The 20,825-nt window shown below is 42.0% G+C and overlaps 1 protein-coding gene across 1 annotated transcript in view; it reads left to right on the top strand.

Annotated features, from left to right (window-relative positions):
* Positions 1-1,401: 1,401 nt before the first annotated feature.
* The window catches only part of PITPNM3 (PITPNM family member 3), a 425,437-nt gene continuing 406,013 nt past the window's right edge, over positions 1,402-20,825 (top strand). The window contains exon 1 of the mRNA XM_075263884.1: positions 1,402-1,606. Within this exon, the coding sequence (XP_075119985.1) occupies positions 1,573-1,606 (34 nt within the window). The 5' untranslated portion in view covers positions 1,402-1,572. The remainder of the gene's footprint in view (positions 1,607-20,825) is intronic.

Here is a 20,825-nt window from a genome sequence, read left to right as displayed (position 1 = left end):
TCTCGGCTGAGAACTAAACTAAACACAAACAAACTTTTCCCTGTCTATACAGACGCCTGGCTACCAGACTCCCACCTTGGCAACAACAACAGGTGCCACAGTACCTGCTTTGTATGTTCGGTCTGGACAGGTCAGCTCTGTCAGTGTGGTACCACACACCTCCCAGTCTTCACACACAGACTTTATCAGGCCTTGATTACCTTGACCTCCCTGGTGTGGGTCTTTACCATACACCCTTTAGGTGCCTGGCTGGAATGTACCTGTCTTCCCAGACCGCACTCTTCACTCTCTCACACATGTAAAAACATCAGTATTGTTCAGATTGGCATTACATGCCTCTGTTGGTGGGTTCTGAGGTTATTTCTTAGATCTGACTGTCACAATTGCAATTGTCATAAGAGTAGAATCGTGAATGAAACTCCAATTGGCCACATTACAAGTCGCTTGTTGGATTAGCATGCCACAGATTGAGTACACAGTGATGTGCACAATGTTATTTTGCAACAGCTTCAATACAAAAGACATGTTTAACATACTGTAAAATACAGCTGCTGAAGAACCTGGAATCAAACAAGCATTAAAGGAATGGATGCAAAAATAATCTGTATAAAGGAAACTCTGATCCTTCTCTTTTTTCGTATCCACTTCTGTGTTTGGCTAAAAAAAACTGCATTAAGAACTGTCACAAAAAATGCATGTGTGAACCCAGTCTAAAGACAAAGGGAGCACTAAACATTAGAAAATCAGCCATTGACACAGAAGAAGAAATTTGCCACAAGATCTTCAACAGGTAAAGGGGTGAGTGGTGATACTTATCTCTGCAGTGATCCAGTACTGACATCATAACGTGACGTTAATACCAATATTAGTTACAGACAAATTCTTAGAAAATCCTCATTGATGTGGGCTAGAATCTGACAATTTTATCTTAGAGAATGAAAATAATTATGAATATAATTAACATATCAATACATTTTTTCCTTGTGGACCTATACTTATACGTCAGCGTTTCCTGCACCATATTCTCTTTCCTCCTATCTATATTAATAAGGCAGCCAGTTTACATTTCCTAGTAATTTGCTCATTTCTTTTCCCTATGACGTCAGATTTGTGATTCATTAAATAAAGATGGCCTTTCTGTCCATTACATTATGTAGCATTAGCTAATAAATGTTGCCATGAGATGTATGTTGTAGACTAGAGGAATGTTCAGGGATCTCCTAATGGCTCCGGGCTGTCATTGCGCTAACGTTATTAAGCATCTCAACTATTACGTGACAAAGGTAAGAAAAGCACAAGACGGCCGTAGACACCTATGTTTATGTACATGTCTATTTTACAGTAATAAAAGCCTGTGAGGGATTTCAGGCTCTTCAGAGCCACTAGAGGCAGCCAAGCTAAATAAATGTCCGTGCACGAATAAGGAAAGGGGGGAGGATTAGAATAAAGCACATAGCAGCTTTCACTGCTATGAAATCTCAACCAGAGATCAGCTGCGGGAAAGAAATACTGGGAGCTTGCAGGAAGCCTGCAGATACCAACAGCCTGGAATAGCTGCAGACTTGAGATTGTATGTCCGCACCAATGGCTCGGGCTCCACAAGCAGGTAAGAAAGAGCAAAGCCGGCACAGAGTCTGCTGCTTGTTTGCCTTGTCTTGACAGCTAGGGTTGCAGTTTGAGTCAATCAGATGTGACATGGGTTGATAACTGGCATGGCAGGAACTGTAACTGCAGTTTAACCTTTGGGTAGCATGTTGCTCTGAAGTCTCCTCAGCTTGATGAAGAGGTCTAAGTAGTCTGGAAAGCTTGCATTTTCTTATGACTTTGTTTATTTTAGTTACCTGTTGTAAGGTATCGCATTTACAGGACTGTCATTTGGTTTCTCTTCTGCTTGCACATCCTTGCAGCAGTCACCTGGCTGTCACCTTTCTTAGTTTATTGAGACCATCTCAGCTCTGAGGACATTGTCACTGTGAAAGACAAAGTCATTGGCGGCTGGGAAGGAATTTAACTAATGTGTTGGAATGCGGAACATGAGCCTGTTGCTGGTGATTGGCAGATGGTGTCTCTTGTCCCACCTGATATCTACATTTCCATGCACCATGAAGCAGATAAGACATGAAGGTGCTTAATGCATCCTGAAAAAGATTATGTCACATAGCCCCACCTACCTGGACCACACAAAATCTTTTTGTTTTTTTTTGGTTTCTATATCTGCACTGATGTTTGGGTTAATAGATTGCTTTTCCTTTTTGTGTTTTGTTGCTATTTCTATACAGAGTGTTATTACTGCCATTCGTAGTTCTAGCAACTTTACTAGAAGATCTGAGTTATCTACAAATTGATTAATAAAGTGTAACCCCCGACTATATATTCCCAGTGGGCTACATTACATATGCATTTCTTTGACTTATAGTTCATGGAACACAACTTTTCTTTAAAAAACTGAAACCATGGATATCCTATATTATATTTTTTTTGGTGATATGAGAGGATAATGTAAAGTAACAAGTCTTCACATGCTGTAGGAACTACAGACATAAGGTTTGTGAATCCTATGCTCAGTCGTGCAATATCATAACTATAAAACATAGGTATGACCATATGCGCATCGAATCCATTCATATACAAGTTAAGCTTGGGGGGTAAGTAAATTTGTAACTATGTAGCTTGTACTCTTCCTCACTATTGACAAAATATAGTTACATTACTATGAGCACTCTTGCTCTATCTTTAGGGTGTTAGGGTTGGGAAGGATATACACATAAAAATGTTTAATTACATTAGAAATCAATTGCAAGTATCATTCATGTGTTTTACCAAATATTACTTCATCAAATCGTAAATGTATCCATATACCTTCAATAGTTGACGTCTAGAGATGAGCGAGTAGTATTCGATCAAATACCTCGCCGCCATAGGTATGCGTGTAAGCGGCCGAACACCAAAAGGTTAAACGCATCGAATATTCGATGCGCTTAACCCCTTGGTGTTCAGCCGCTTACACGCATTCCTATGGCGGCGAGGTATTTGATCGAATACTACTTGTTCATCTCCAAACTTTTTTGTCTGAAAGATATACCACCCAAACCCCCATGTACATGCATGTTAAGTTTGACAAGTATGTATGCATTCTCAATGTGGAGAGGAGAGTGAGCCCCTGCTATAGACCTAATGTGATGGCTTATCTATCAGAGGAACAAAGGATTGGGCATGATAAAATACAACATGCCCTATCCTTCCATCCCCTGACATCATCTGCACCCCATATAAATAAGATAGTTGTCTCATTGGGTACAGCATTTTTTCCTAGTAGAAATTGTTTCTATTGGAGAATACGGTATTTTTGGTACCCTATGTCTATGAACTTGTAGAAACTTCTGTACAGGGCCCTTGCCCTTTTAGTTTGATTCTTTTTTATATGTAACTAATATACCAGCCTGGTTGCAATATGAAACCAGAACTTTAGGATCAAGCATATCAAAATTTTTTACAAGGCATTTCTATTCAGAGACTAGGATGTAGTCAGCAATAATTCATGGTCAGACGATATCCTATTATGTCCCCTTTGTACCCCCAAGCCATCTATTCATCCCAGATGTATTCCGTACTGTACGTACCATCCAGTTGCATGTTTCAATAACAGGTGATCTATGGATATAGAAGTCTAAGGTTCTAGAATTGTCTCCTCGACCATAAATATGATCGATTTGCAAAAAGACTATATAATAGAAAAAGCTCATGTGGATGTAGGAAACAGGTTACCGGCTTAACGTTTCTTGAATTTAGTTTCAAATCAATTCAATACTGGGTCACAAGATTTCCTTCCACCTCTTTCTTGGCATTGATTTTTCTTTATTTTTCAGACAACCAGTATTTAGTGGCTCAAAGCGAACCCCTTTAGTGTCTACCATTTATGATTGCATTTACAGTACAATATATAATGGCCTGTAATGTATTGGCACAGCAGGACTTCAGTGACAAGCAGCTGGGATAATGAGTTTTTCCTCACTCAGGACACAGTCTGCTAGCAATTTTTGCTATTTTTTCTCCATGTCACTCATTGTGACCACATCTCTCGGTCTGTCACTCACTATGACTCTGAATGTCTGTTCTGTCAGTCTAGGTTCATTCTTCAGACCCTACCGGAAAAGTTGCCCTAATAACATTGCTGTAAGCGTCACCAATAGCAAGAATTAACTCCCGCTCATTTGCAATCATTTATTTAAGGACGTCATTTATCCCTGGATTGGTGTTATGAACATATCAAGTGTGGTGTAGGAATCGTGAATGGAAAAATCCTACATTGCAGCAATTTGCCCCCAGTGAGCAAATGTATGTCAACTGTACATTAAATTAACTGAAACTGTCATTCATATTAGCTCCTGCAAAGAGAAATAATAAGGCTGAAAAACGTTTGAATGTCCATGACAACCATATTAAGTGTTACTGCACATGGCTCTGTTGTATTACTTCTGATCCATAAAATAGAAGCCAAAGAGGTGCAAGCGGCCACACTATACCTTTACCCTAGGGCTACACAGTGACTTTGCTTATGACTTTGTTCACGTCACACAGACCTTGTGTCAGTTGATGTAGTGGTTTCCCATCCATCATAGAAAACAATATAAAATTATCACTCTGACCCACAATTCCATCCATAGCGCTGCACCCCCCCCCCCATATCTCCTCTCTCATCACTGTCTACCGCCCTAACCGTCCTCTCCAGTCTGGAAATGATCTTAGACTTGCACCCTCTCTTATCCGAACATCCCACTCCCATCTCCAAGACTTTTCTTGTGCTGCACCAGTGCTCTGGAATGCTTTACCCCAGACAATCCGATTAATCCCCAACTACAACAGCTTCAAAACTGCCCTAAAATCACATCTGTATAGGCAGGCTTATCATATAACCTGATCACAGTGTAAAGTGCAGAAGTATAGAACAATTACACTTTTTATCCTTCCTCCCCATCCTGTCCTCTCCATCTAGAAGTTACACTGTAATCCTTTCATTTAGTATCTATTTATTCACAGATACCGGCTGGTGACAGACTCGGTTACATAAACTTTTCTATTAAAAGATGGCTGGACCATTGTAGCAAACAACCCTATGGCCTCATGTGTTCCTCTATCTCCTCATAGAATGTAAGCTCTTGTGAGCAGGGCCCTCACTCCTATTGTTTGATATGTTTATTTCTTTGTCACATTGTAATGTCTCATATTGTCTGCTCATCTATCCTCTGATTTATAAAGTGCTACGGAATATGTTGGCACCATATAAATAAAGATTATTATTATTATTAGTAGCAGTAGTACGTGACCAAAAATTGCTTTATCGTCCTATAACTCCTTCACCAATGTAAGAGTTGTTACAACTGTAACTTCTAGTCACAATTTTTGTCACTTGAGGTTGCAGTCATAGCCATAGGTGACACAGAAGTCAATCTTTGGTCGCACAATGCACTTCTTGGACAAAATTGCTGAGTAGCCCTAACCTTATATGCCTCCAATTTCCTACAGTTAATAATCATGTAATATAGTGTCACACATAGCACCATATGGCAGTACAGATTGGGACAAATTTACTAAGATTATTTTTCAGACACCAGTCATAATAAAGACTCCAAACGGGTGCAAGGCATCTCTTATTTATCAGGTGGCTTTGGCCTCTTAGTAAATCAGGGACATTACCATGCATCAGAATGTAAATCTATATCGGTCAGGAAGTGATGTAGATTTCCTGTATGACTGACACCCCACTCCACGCACATTTTTGGAAAATGCAGGTGATGTGACACATCTTTGGAGCAAGAGATGTGTCCTATTATCACTGATGAACTCCCTACTTTGTGGCAAGGACTTCATAGTACAGAGCCTTGCTGATAATTTTGGTAATGTACTAGCTGTTTTTTATAGCAGGTTTCCATGTCCAGGTTTTGGTTGATTCTCTTAATTACCTCCTGATAATCTTAAGAAATAAAACCCTGTAATATGCATTGTGTGCATGGTCTATCAATACTGCGCCACTTTGCAATTATGTGCACATCAAAAGAGATAAAAACAATGGTCTAATCAATCAGCAGCCGAGCATTACTGAGAGCGCAGCAATTTGCCCTCGATTAGAGTCAGCAGTCTATCCCATGCAAATCTATTCGGCAGAATGCTTGGAGGAACGCTCAGCTTTTTCCTTGCTGATGACTTACTAAATTAAACAACTTCCACAGCCAGCACAATTGAAGGAAGCAGCCCTCAACCAAATTGATAGTTAAGTAAGGCTGATATATGATAATATGGTAGAAACATAATGATGACGGTAAAGGCAGAATTACAATTAAGCCACATTTATATGAAAGCATAAAATAAGAAACTGGAAGGGTTGTACAGTATCTGTGAAATGAACTATCAGCCTGTAGCAGCCAAAATATCATTCATTATCTCGGAAACCCATAGATCATAGATAGCGCCCTACATGATTGCTCAACAATTTCCCATAACAGTCTGCTTATTTGTAAAAACTATCGGGGCTCCACTCATTGGGTTTTGGGATGGGGGATGCCAGTCGGCCAATTCCACCACATACTAAAGTAATATTGGTTGGCTGCAAAAAATAAAAAATAAATTTTTATTACAAAACTAGTTTAACCAATTTCAAGACTAGTTGAGGAAAATATCAGGGTATCAGAAGATAAAGCTAAGAACATGAGCTGTCAATAAAACTAACAATTTTGGAATACTTATGCTTGACCTCTCTGGTTCTTTCCAAACGAAGAGGGCTTGAACTCTAAGGGTTAGTTCACACGGGCATATAGGGGGTAGATTATGATGTGTAATCCACGTCATAATCCGCCCCCTCACAATGGTGGTCTATGGAGACCGCCAGGCTACTTTTACGGAAAGATGAAGGTGGCTGCCCCTTCTTCCGGCGGATTCCGCGGCTCGTTGAGCCACAGCGTCCGCCTGGCAGCATCAATCTCCTGAGTCGGCCCATTCATTTGAGCCTACTCCGGAGGGGGAAGCTGCGACTGTCAGAAGCCACGACAGTCGTGGCAGGCGGGATTTGACCCAAGAGTGACGCGGCTCCCCGCGTCACTCTTGGTGCCAAAATCCGCCTTACCGCTCCCCGTGTGAACTAACCCTAAGATTTTTTTCCTTCCTTCATGTTTGACCGGACAGTCTCCCTTTAATGAATACTTTACCGAAGGGCAGAATTTGCAATGGATATGGAAAGTGTGAACAGCTAACAAATTAAATCTTCCCTTTTTCTATTTGGACATACAGTATTTTATGTCTGAGGTGTCACATGGAGAAAATCCAAAAGATTTTGATTCCTAAATTATCGCTTTAGATTTACATAATTCCTTTACTGTGTTTTTAGGCATTCGTGACACTACTGTGAAAATTGGTTCCTAACTAGAGAAACATGAATCATCATTTTTCTTATTGTGCACATTTAACAAGTGACAAGTCTGTTATTGTATTTTACTTTAGACATTTTCTCCCTTTCAAGTTAAACAATATGAGAATAAGAACAATTATCGTCTCACACGTCTTATTATGTGTCTATGACTCTGGTGCACTCATCTCCAACTGAGTGACAATTGGGTTATAAGGATGGAGACTGAGAAGAGATTCTCTTTAGATAGACCGGGGATATGGTGGAATCTAACAACATTGAGTCATTGTACAGAACACAACACAAGCTATGGCAGTCTCACAATAAACAACAGCAGAACGGTAACATGGACTGTAATAAAGCGCTCACATAATGTAACTAGAACAGACAGGTAATCCAGAGGAATACACAGAGAGATCAGTCACTTGCTTTGAGAGCAGACCTCATTTAAAATGTATTTCCAATGTGAGGCCTGCATCAAGAAAGTCCTGAACTTTTTACTGACCTGATGGGTGGTTGATTGTAAAGCTTTCAGAGAAAGAGAGAACAGGCCTGAAATTATAGTCTATGGCTACATGTTTTATGTATTTAGAATTCAAAGAGTTAACCCCTCAAAGGAAACTTCTAACCCGTCTCACCTGTGTTTTAAAGCCCCATTGTTTCAGAGTGTGAGTCCGACTGATATTGCAGGGAATATTTAGGTACCGTACTACTGCCCTGCCAGGACTTTCCTACTCAGTAATGTCACCAAAGAACTCCATTTCAGTGTAGATCCATGTTTATACATATGTGAAAGGGGGAAAGGTGGTTGTCATTTTTTTATCATCTCCTTTTTTCTATCTTTCAAAATGTTTTGCTGCACTGAATAGCTAACAAAAGCTAAAGGGCTACTTTAACACATCATTGGGTCAAGTTTAATGGTTTCATACCTCTGCCCCCAAAATAATTTAATGTCCCCTCAAGTGGCCCACACAGTATAGTTTCTCCCCAAGTACCCCCAATGTAGTGTTCTTTGCTCCCCAGTGACCATTTATGATATATTACTTCCAATTTTTAATAAAGTTATACTCACCTAACCCCATTCCCTGTTGCATGCAGGATTTGGATATAGTGATGTCTCTGTCTTAGCACTCATCTTGTCTCCCTGCCACAGAAATCATCAGTCAAAGCCTGAGTGGTGGAGCATGGAGCTGATAGTTATGTGCTTCACCATTGCATTTAACTTTATCTGTGTCCTAACAATACATATAGATTTAGAAATGTGACTTATCATTTGGAGCAGCAGGATAACCCTCAAAATACAGGATTGTCCCACTGGGTCAGCTGAGGAGGCCCTCACTAGCATAGGGTTTGGTGCAGATGCACCATTTGCCCTATGGTTAAAGGGATCCTATCATTCAGATGAAACTTGTAGGCCTTGGGCAGAGCCGACTGCGCATGCCCACAGGCCACAAGAAAATGGCCGTTTACTTACTGTGTAACCGGCCATTTTTCTTGTGGCTGCAGGCATGCGCAGTAGCCTCTGCCCAAGGCCTACAAGTTTCACCGCCTGTGCCGGAAGAAGGCACAAGAAGAGCATGTTCCTGAAGAAGATGGAGGCGTAGCTGGAAAGTTTTGTAAAGTTTTTGTAAAGTCCAGCAACCAGGCAAGCCAGATGATTAGAGATGAGCGAACACTAAAATGTTCGAGGTTCGAAATTCGATTCGAACAGCCGCTCACTGTTCGAGTGTTCGAACAGGTTTCGAACCCCATTATAGTCTATGGGGAACATATACTCGTTAAGGGGGAAACCCAAATCCGTGTCTGGAGGGTCACCAAGTCCACTATGACACCCCAGGAAATGATACCAACACCCTGGAATGACACTGGGACAGCAGGGGAAGCATGTCTGGGGCATATAAGTCACTTTATTTCATGGAAATCCTTGTCAGCTTGCGATTTTCGCAAGCTAATTTTTTCCCATAGGAATGCATTGGACAGCGCTGATTGGTCAGAGTACGGAATTCGACCAATCAGTGCTGGCTCTGCTGGAGGAGGCGGAGTCTAAGATCGCTCCACACCAGTCTCCATTCAGGTCCGACCTTAGACTCCGCCTCCTCCGGCAGAGCCAGCGCTGATTGGCCGAAGGCTGGCCAATGCATTCCTATGGGAATGCAGAGACTTAGCAGTGTTGAGCCAGTTCTGCTCAACTACACCGTGTGCCGGTCAGCCCATCAGATGTAGCAGAGCCGAGGGTGCACTAGAACCCTTATGCACACTCGGCTCTGCTACATCAGATGTAGCAGAGCCGAGGGTGCACTGGAACCCCTGTGCACACTCAGCTCACGCTAATAGAATGCATTGGCCAGCGCTGATTGGCCAATGCATTCTATTAGCCTGATGAAGCAGAGCTGAATGTGTGTGCTTAGCTCAACTACTCCACCGGCGTAGTTGAGCTAAGCACACACATTCAGCTCTATTTCATCGGGCTAATAGAATGCATTGGCCAGCGCTGATTGGTCGAATTCCGTACTCTGGCCAATCAGCGCTGGCTCTGCTGGAGGAGGCGGAGTCTAAGATCGCTCCACACCAGTCTCCATTCAGGTCCGACCTTAGACTCCGCCTCCTCCGGCAGAGCCAGCGCTGATTGGCCGAAGGCTGGCCAATGCATTCCTATGGGTATGCAGAGATTCAGCAGTGTTGAGCCAGTTCTGCTCAACTACACCGTGTGCCGGTCAGCCCATCAGATGTAGCAGAGCCGAGGGTGCACTAGAACCCTTATGCACACTCGGCTCTGCTACATCAAATGTAGCAGAGCCGAGTGTGCACAAGGGTTCTAGTGCACCCTCGGCTCTGCTACATCTGATGTAGCAGAGCCGAGTGTGCATAAGGGTTCTAGTGCACCCTCGGCTCTGCTACATCTGATGTAGCAGAGCCGAGTGTGCATAAGGGTTCTAGTGCACCCTCGGCTCTGCTACATCTGATGGGATGACCGGCACACGGTGTAGTTGAGCAGAACTGGCTCAACACTGCTAAGTCTCTGCATTCCCATAGGAATGCATTGGCCAGCCTTCGGCCAATCAGCGCTGGCTCTTCCGGAGGAGGCGGAGTCTAAGGTCGGACCTCAATGGAGACTGGTGTGGAGCGATCTTAGACTCCGCCTCCTCCAGCAGAGCCAGCGCTGATTGGTCGAATTCCGTACTCTGGCCAATCAGCGCTGGCCAATGCATTCTATTAGCCCGATGAAGTAGAGCTGAATATGTGTGCTTAGCTCAACTACGCCGGTGTATAAAGAGGGAGTAACTTGCTTTCAAGGAAAAACCCCTTTAGGACGGGACCCTATGTAGCATAAATGTTGAAGTTTGGCTGTGCCAAAAAATGCAACGTTTTACAGTCCCTGGACACATTGTGGAAAAACTCGTGTGTGATGTGAATAGTGAAGAAGACCCACTCCTTGTAATATTCTACTAAGTGACCCCCACACAGTATAATATGCTCCACAATAGCTTCCACACAATATAATATGCTCCACAGTGGCCCCCACTGTCCTATGAAGAGGAGGTAATGTGGCGGAAAAGTATGTGCAGCGAACACACTGCAATTTCCAAAATGTAAGTACAACTGCAACATGTCAGTTGTACTTATGCATACGCCGAGATTTCCCTATAGGTGAAATGGAAGCAGAATGTCTTCGGACTTTCTGTGGAAAATGCAGTGGGAAAACCACAAAACGTTGCCATTGTGTTTTTTCACACAACACTTTTTTATGTTGCCAGCTAATATGGGGCTTTAGTTTTAAAAAGAAAACTTTACTTGCACAAGGTATAAAACAGCATTTTTAGATATTTTCTCATAAAAATGTTTTTTTTCGCATACAGTTTTATTTTTTTTAACAGAGACTACAATAAATATTTGGGTTTAACATCAACTACCTGTGTTCTCTGATAAAGTTTAGTCTGCATTGAAGATTATACACATTATAAAAATATTGGAGAAGAATTTATGTGACCGTGTTGTCACTTTGCCAAGTTTTCAGTCTTGTTTAGTCTTGCTCACAGTGACAGGGTTCTTGAGTGATTTCATAACTTTGAAAGCAAGTAGATAGATGTGACATTCATAGCTAAGTATTGTTACCATAAACATTGAATTCTGAATGGCAAGAAAACCTGTACATAGTCAATCATAATATAGCTTATAGTACAAGCTGGCCTAATACTTCAGCTCAGACTTGACAGAACATGCTGATTTCAGCCCAAAAAGTGTATATGAACCTTCTGTCATGCATTGTATCCAGAAGTAGGAGTGGCAGAGAATATCAGTCTTGTCTAATGTTCCTTTCATTTGCTGTAATTTCTTTCCATTATCTCTGGATTTCATTTACATATTCTTCACTATTTCAAGATATTTGGTTAAATTGATGTGCATTTTTAGGTTCACTAACATGTAAGCAGACAGTACATACAATGCTGGCCAAAAGTATTGGCACCCCTGCAATTCTGTCAGATAATTGATTGCAAGCACAAACTCTTTGGTATTACCGTATTTTACGGACTATAAGGCGCACTGGACTATAAGCCGCATTGCCCATGAGCGCCTTATAGTCCGTCTCGGTTCATATATAAGGCGCACCGGACTATAAGCCGCAGTCCGGTGCGCATTATATCTTATTGAAAGCGGCGGCAGGCAGACTTTGCCAGCGGCCGCTTAACCCCCCGCGTGCCAGCCGCTTCTATTGGAAGCGCTCGGCAGGCGAGGAGGGGCTCTATCAGCAAAATCATGCTGATAGAGCCCAACCGTAAACGTTAGGTTAAACTACTACACCCCACCCCCCCGTTACAGCAGGGCTGCCGGACACTTCCTATTCATTTCTATGGGAGCCGGCATGCGAGCGCTCCCTATAGAAATGAATGGAAAAAAGCAGTCCATTCATTTCTATGGGGAGCGCTCGCATGCCTGCTCCCATAGAAATGAATAGGAAGTGTCCGGCAGCTCTGCTGTGACACCGCCGTCCTGAAAGAGAACATGAAACTTACCGAGCGGTGCAGGGTGGGCGGGCATTCAGGCCTCCTCTTCCTCCGATGTTCCGTCCTCCTCCGGCGCTCGCAAGCTGATAATGGCCAGGGCACATGCGCAGTAGAAGCATTATGCGCATGCGCCCCGGCCATTATCAGCGAGCGCCGGAGGAGAAGGACGGAACATCGGAGGCAGAGGAGGCCAGAATGCCCGCCCACCCTGCACCGTTGGGTAAGTTTCACGTTCTCTTTCAGGACGGCGGTGTCACAGCAGGGCTGCCGGACACTTCCTATTCATTTCTATGGGAGCAGGCATGCGAGCGCTCCTCATAGAAATGAATGGACTGCTTTTTTCCATTCATTTCTATAGGGAGCGCTCGCATGCCGGCTCCCATAGAAATGAATAGGAAGTGTCCGGCAGCCCTGCTGTAACGCCGGCGTGTACGGCTGTGATACACGCTGGCGTTCGGTAGTGTGAATGCACCCTTACGGTGCCTTTTATGTATGTATGGAAGCGGCACGCAGTCTTTGCCGCCGCTTCCTTCCATATATAAGCCGCACCGGACTATAAGCCGCACTTACGATTTCTGAGGAAATCGTAGGTTTTTATGTGCGGCTTATAGTCCGGAAAATACGGTAATATCTTCATTTATTTTGCTTGCAATGAAAAAACACAAAAGAGAATGAAAAAAAAAGTCAAATCATTGATCATTTTACACAAAACTCCAAAAATGGGCCGGACAAAAGTATTGGCCCCCTCAGCCTAATACTTGGTAGCACAACCTTTAGACAAAATAACTGCACACAACCGCTTCCGGTAACCATCAATGAGTTTCTTACAAGGCTCTGCTGGAATTTTAGACCATTCTTCTTTGGCAAACTGCTCCAGGTCCCTGAGATGTGAAGGGGGCCTTCTCCAAACTGCCACCAAGAGATCTCTCCACAGGTGTTCTATGGGATTCAGGTCTGGACTCATTGCTGGCCACTTTAGAAGTCTCCAGTGCTTTCTCTCAAACCATTTTCTAGTGCTTTTTGAAGTGTGTTTTGGGTCACTGTCCTGCTGGAAGACCCATGACCTCTGAGGGAGACCCAGCTTTCTCACACTGGGCCCTACATTATGCTGCAAAATTTGTTGTTAGTCTTCAGACTTCATAATGCCATGCACACGGTCAAGCAGTCCAGTGCCAGAGGCAGCAAAGCAACCCCAAAACACAGGGAACCTCCGCAATGTTTGACTGTAGGGACCGTGTTTTTTTCTATGAAGGCTTCTTTTTTTCCCCCTGTAAACTCTATGTTGATGCCTTTTCCCTAAAAGCTCTACTTTTGTCTCATCTGACCAGAGAACATTCTTTCAAAATGTTTTTGGCTTTCTCAGGTAAGTTTTGGCAAACTCCAACCTTACTTTTTTATGTCTCTGGATAAGAAGTGGGGTCTTCCTGGGTATCCTACCAAACAGTCCCTTTTCATTCAGACGCCGACGGATAGTACGGGTTGACACTGTTGTACCCTCGGACTGCAGGGCAGCTTGAACTTGTTTGGATATTAGTCGAGGTTCTTTATCCACCATCCGCACAACCTTGCATTGAAATCTCAATTTTTCTTTTCCATCCACATCTATGGAAGTTATCCACAGTGCCATGGGTTTAAACTTCTTGATGACACTGCGCACAGTAGACACAGGAACATTCAGGTCTTTGGAGATGGACTTGTAGCCTTGAGATTGCTTATGCTTCCTCACAATTTTGCTTCTCAAGTCCTCAGACAGTTCTTTGGTCCTCTTTCTTTTCTCCATGCTCAATATGGTACACACAAGGACACAGGTTTAGTCAACTTTAATCCATTTCAACTGGCTGCAAGTGTGATTTAGTTATTGCCACCACCTGTTAGGTGCCTCAGATAAGTAACAGGTGCTGTTAATTACACAAATTAGAGAAGCATCACATGATTTTTCAAACAGTGCCAATACTTTTGTCCACTCCCTTTTCTATGTTTGGTGTGGAATTATATCCAATTTGGCTTTTTGACAATTCTTTTTGTGTTTTTCCATTGAAGACAAATTAAATGAAGATATTAATACCAAAGAATTTGTGATTGCAATCTTTTTCTGGAAGAAAATGAGTATTATCTAACAGAATTGCAGAGGTGCCAATACTTTTGGCCAACACTGTATCATATATGTGTTGATCAGATCTACCAATTTTGGTGGTTTCAGTAAACCATTTAATGTGACCTCCCAACTCTCCCCCAAAGGCAAATGTTGTGGAAGTTAGTACCAGGTCATTGAATTTCTAGTGCCAGATAATGGGTGATTTTTTTTCTCCTTTGTACACATGTATTGTCAAATATAATCTTTACAGAAGTTTTCTAGGATAAAAATCTTGATGACTTGCTGCGTCCTAGTAGTAGAGGCGATCAATATGAGATTGGCGTGAGTCCAACAAATCCCAATGTTCAGCTATTGTCAGGATCTGACACACAAAGAATGGAGCAGGAAGCAGACAGCTCAATTCTATGTATAGTGGTGGAACTGAGTCACTGCAGCTGAGAACCCATTCAAGTCAATAGTAGCTGATCAGCAGTACCTGGTCTGACCACTACACAGAGAATTGAGCAATCTGTTGTTATGTGAGGCCATCAGATCTATGATAATCCCATTCTAGGATGATTCCAGGCAGGTACAGTAGTGACATGGACCCTTGTTGGACTTTATTTCCTATATATCTACTATGTGACATACAGTCATATGGTCATCACTGCACCATCCTATATTCCCTCAGGGCTTGTATATAGATGAATAACAGAATTACAACATACATTGAAATATCTTCAGTATTTTTATGTAGTGCAAGGACTGAACTGTGTATTAGACCTGATTATACAAACACATTTCTGTGAAATCGAGTCAATTCTTGAACTGCTTTGCTTCCTTAGATGTTCAGGTATGCGGTACAACAAGTTGAGCAGCAGAACTGGGTGTGTATTTTATATGGCATGCTACCAGCTTAGATCTGGCTTTATGAAATTACATGTGTTGTTTCTATCAATTTTTCTTTAGAGATAGGAATCCATGTGACACCACAATTTCGCTTGTCCCTTTGCTTTTGTCTCAATAATAACAGATAAATGTAAAGAATTTTTGAGTTTTTGTTATATTGTGTCTCGTGTTATTGTATATTTGACACACAGAATGGTACTGGATCTCAAGATAAAATGTAAAATTAGACAAAGGAAAGCTGAATAAACAGAGAAGCGTACTGGGAGTGTTTATTTAGGGAGCGTAGGAACTCAACACACAAATGTCATCTATGAAAAAAGCAATTGCTCTCTTATGGGGGAGTGCCAGCCTTTATTCAACGTTTGCCAGAGAAGAGATGAATGCAAAACAAAAATATATATAACACCTTCTACTGAGGTCAATGATTGACTGTACAGTCACTGCAAAGATGGTGGAGAAATGTCAACACTAGTTAGAGGTTCAGCAGTTCTTGGTTCTGGCTTATCAGGAGGGGAATTGAGAAGGAGATTCTCCTCCATGACTTCCATACTCCCTATTAGCGCATATGGGAACAGGTTGTCTTCATAGGACTTAAGAGGTATCACACATAGATATTTAGTGTACAGTAGCTATATATATATATATATATATATATATATATATATATATATATATTAAACTGAGAAAAAGAAGCAACTGAGCATCCAATGGAGTAGATAAATAGGTGATAGGTCTTTACATGGTATAGGACAGGGGATAGATACTGGTGGTGGAGAGTTACATAGTTACATAGTTACATAGTTGATGAGGTTGGATAAAGACATTAGTCCATCAAGTCCAACCTATATCCCTACAGTGTTGATCCAGGGGAAGGCAAAAAAACTGCATGAGGCTCATGCCAATTGCCCTATTTCAGGGGAAAAAATTCCTTCCTGACTCCAAATCTGGCAGTCAGTATAAAAACCCTGGATCAACGTGCTCCCATTTATTTCCATGGAGGCACCAAAGACAGCCGAAGCAAAGCCCTCTTTTCAGCACCCCCATTTCATAATAGAAGTGTCAAAGACAGCCATAGTACAGCACAGTCTCTTTCTGCTTGAGGACTGCTGCTTTGTATGCCTGTATCTCTGGCTCACGGTACACAGTGCCAAACACTCCATATACCTGGGGAGAGTCTGTTGTTTAACGTTGTAACTGTGCTATCTCCACTGTCTAAGGGGCTACTTTTATATACACTATGGGGTTGTTTTACAATTGTGATATAAGTTATCCTATTTCTATAACCCCACAAGGATTTAATAATGCTACCTGAATGTGTGCCGTGTTTTAGATGGACAATACATGACTATATTGTCTGAATTTCATGACATCTGCCATTGTGTAGCAGGTATGTGTGGCCCCATATTTGGATATATGTGTTCTTTTGTCTCCTCCGGATGATTGTATGTTTGGTTAATTTGGAGTTTGATTTTAGCTAAGGCGCATTCTGTATTCATTCCTTTGTTTCTATCACAATATATTTTTGCTAGATGAGGCAATAATAGAGATTATATACAATAGGGTCATGTTCCAGTCAGGGGCATACACTATTTAGGGCGGTGGCCACGAGATTGGCTATTAGGGACAGTCCTCCTCTTGTTAAAGGTTAATAGGGATAGCAGTGATATATGGGCTTCCCTATATAGCCTTTTGGTTGTGTGGTTCCTAGAATCATTGAACCATGGAGCATGATTTCCCTCCATTCGTCTAGTTAGTATATGGTATTGGCAGCACATGCATCATTCTGAATCACAGTAAGTCTCTGCTTTGTTTATCTTGTTCAGGGCTGCCGTGCTTGGATTATGTGAGGACATTGGGTTGTGCTGTTTTATGATGGGATATCTACACTCTTGATATATTTTTTTAATTTATTTATTAAAAGTTAAGTATTAATATTCATCTATCATCTATTACGTGATTATCATTTTGGACTACTTAACATATTGTATTAACAACATTTTAGAAATTTATATGCATGTAGTGGGCCCCCAGAATGCATTGTGCGGGTGGGCCGTGGGCATCCCAGGCTGACATTACCTACAGTAAATATCCTACTTAATAAAGAGGAAATGAAAAAGGGAATTTGTATTAGAAAGTTTCTCAACCCATAAAAGCTACTGAGCGCTTACAAGCCAAGTTCAATAGAACAGTCAAATGTCACTGCTAAAAATTGCTCTTTAATAGCCAATTTAATCTAAAATGTCATTCTTTTAGAAATCCCCCTCCTGCTTCTCTGTCAATCTGTTTTTTTTGTTTTTAACAGAGCACAAGACATTTGGTGAAAATGTATGCTTTACAAAGCGCATAGCTAAAATCTAACGCCATTCTTACCCTTAAATGAATGGCTGGGCAACCCCATATAGACTTTCAATATCAGTCTGCAATAGGCACATTTCCATCACAATTGACTTTCTATGTCAGTTTCACTGGAAAAATGCAGAATCTCCCACACACTCAGATGTGGGTCCTAGCTGGTTATGGAGGAAGGGGCTGCCACCTGGAGGCATTGGAACCTTTGCAAACAAGATCGCAAGGGTCACATTCCTTTACATGGTAGCCAGGAACCTAGTGAAGGCCTCCAGGGTTGCCAATGTATAATCCTCATATCACACATAATAGGCATTGCTGCATCTGTATGGACCCAAGCAATACAACTCTAATATTATTTTATCCGCACAATTAATGGCATAAAAAAAGTAAAAGTAGTAAAACTTGAAAAAAAAACTATACAAATTTGGTATCCATTTAATTGTAAGCAGGACTTTTTTCTCCACATTTTCCGGGTAGAAACCTGGCGAACCTCATTATAGTCTATGGGGTCCACTCGTTTCCATGTGTAACCGCTTTTTAAGGGAATTAGGTTTCCGTTTCTCGGGTGCCAAAGAGGACCCTAGGATCGGAAAGCTGAATGCAGATGTGAACTAGCGCAAGCCACAAAGTGAATAGCACAAAATTCCATAAAATGGCCAAATTGCTGTTTTTTTTAATTGCCTCCCACAAAGAGTTAATAAAAGTTATTGAATGAGGTATATCTATGTCAGAATAATATCGTTAAACACTACCACTTGCCCCGCTAAAGATCATGCTCTCAAGTAGTTACATTAAAATAAAAAAAAAGTTGTAGGGCGTGCTATGTGCAACAGAAAAATGTAAAAAATGGTTTGGTCATGAAGGCCTAAAACAGGCTGGTCATTACGTGGTTAAGTTCCATATTATATCACTGTAAGAATTGTACTTTTATAATGATCCTCCATGACAAAACTGAAAAAGTACGTGACATTTATCACTATTTTCTATTTTTTTTTACTTTCTGATTGTGGATTTTTTTTAATTCTTTTTTTTCTGTACATTAACTGGGCTGCCATCTTGCCTGAGATTCTTCTCCGCTCTAGTAACAGTAATTTAAAGAGGACCTTTCACCACTTTTGGGCACATGCAGTGTTATATACTGCCAGAAAGCTGACAGTGCGCTGAATTCAGCGCACTGTCGGCTTTCCCGATCTGTGCCCGGTGTAAAGAGCTTACGGTGCCAATACCGTAGTGCTCTATGGTCAGAAGGGCGTTTCTGACAGTTAGCCAGGAACGTCCTTCTGCCTCGCGGCGCCAATCGCGCTGTACTGTGGAGCGGGGAGGAACGCCCCCTCCCTCTGCTCACACAGCTCGTCCATAGACGAGCATTATCAGGAGCGGGAGGGGGGAGTTCCTCCCCGCTCCACAGCACAGCGTGATTGGCGCCGCGAGGCAGAAGGACGTTCCTGGCTAACTGTCAGAAACGCCCTTCTGACCATAGAGCACTACGGTACCGGCACCGTAAGCTCTTTACACCGGGCACAGATCGGGAAAGCTGACAGTGCGCTGAATTCAGCGCACTGTCAGCTTTCCAGCAGTATATAACACTGCATGTGCCCAAAAGTGGTGAAAGGTCCTCTTTAAGCTAGGTTCACACCTGCACTTGGTTTCGGTTCTTTGGATCCACTTGGCGATCTGAAAAACAGAAACCCAAACTGCTTAAAAAGCTGTTACCCGCAGAAACCCACAGACTCCATAGACTCCACTTTCTACCCGAAAAATGCAGACAGAAAAGTCTCAACATTTTTCAGGCAGATTCAGAGATGGAATCCCTAAACGTAATCCAGGTGTGACCCTAGCTTCAGTGATATGCTTTATAGCAGTCTCATGGCCTCAGACTGCTGGCTCATTGAGGTCTATGGGAGAGTTCTATAGACATGCTCTGGGCAGGGAGGGGAGTAGATAAGCGGTAATATCATTGATTATCAGTAAGATATGTGATGATGGGTCAGTGGTTGTATCTAGAGATGGGCTATCCTATATGGTAATCCTGTATGTCTTGTCTGTAATTTACAGTGACTACTACAAAGAAAACTGGCAAGTATCAGTCTTTTATCTGGCTTATTCCTTACTCACATGACCATGAAAAAATGGCTGTGTCATGATAACTTTTCACATTCATGTGTCTATAATGAAAATGGCAGAACAAAAAAAAAATGTCAAAAAAGCCTTAAAGGGGTTGTCCCATCACAAGGATCCTATCTATACTGCTTGTTAATGTGGATGTAAGACTTTTCCTAAATACACTGCTTCAGCAAAACTGCTTTCTTTGGCCACTATATTACTTTATTCAATTCTTTGTGGCCACAGCCCTGACCTAGCTGCTCCTGAGTCAAGTGATGTATCTGCTGCTCTCAGGGGGGAGGGAGGAGGGGCTAAGTGCAGGGAGCAAGCCTGTGTATCTAGCTAATCCTGTGTCTACACCATGTGACTTAGGTCCTGCACTCAGATTGAGGAGCTGCTTTCATTTCTTCTGTTCTCCCAGTTATCAGGCTAGCTAATTCAATTGTGTTCATTATGGCAGAGACAGGAAGTCTCTGTATGTAACACAGAATGGAGTTGCTGCTGCCTGTACTTCATAGTTCAATGTGGGTGGGCGGAGCTACACGTGAATTTGGGGCGGAGCTAAACGGCAGGTTGCCTGTGAAACCCCGCCCACCAAATGATGCAAGAAACCAGGAAGAAAGATTTTACGAGAGTGAAGACTGCTGAGTATGTGAGGTGGGAATACCCCTTTAAGATTCATCATAAAAACTGTTTGTTTTACAAAAATAGGTCATTTTCTGGTAACACATTATTTTTTAATAGACCACATAACTGTCAAACTTTGTATTTAATCATACCTGTAACCACCAAACCTTGTGGCTTGTACTGTAACCAATAATCCTTGCTGTTTGTGTAAAGTTAAAGGATCCAAGTCTTTTTTTTTTAAAGGGATTCTACCATTAAAAAACTTTTTTTCTGTGGATAACACGTTGGAATAGCCTTTAGAAAGGCTATTCGTCTTTTACCTTTAGATGGGATCCCCGCCGCGCCGTTCCTTAGTAATACTGTT

Source organism: Leptodactylus fuscus, chromosome 2 (genome assembly GCF_031893055.1).
Source record: "Leptodactylus fuscus isolate aLepFus1 chromosome 2, aLepFus1.hap2, whole genome shotgun sequence".
Classification (NCBI taxonomy): Eukaryota; Metazoa; Chordata; class Amphibia; order Anura; family Leptodactylidae; genus Leptodactylus; species Leptodactylus fuscus.
This window is presented reverse-complemented; position numbering and strand designations above follow the sequence as displayed.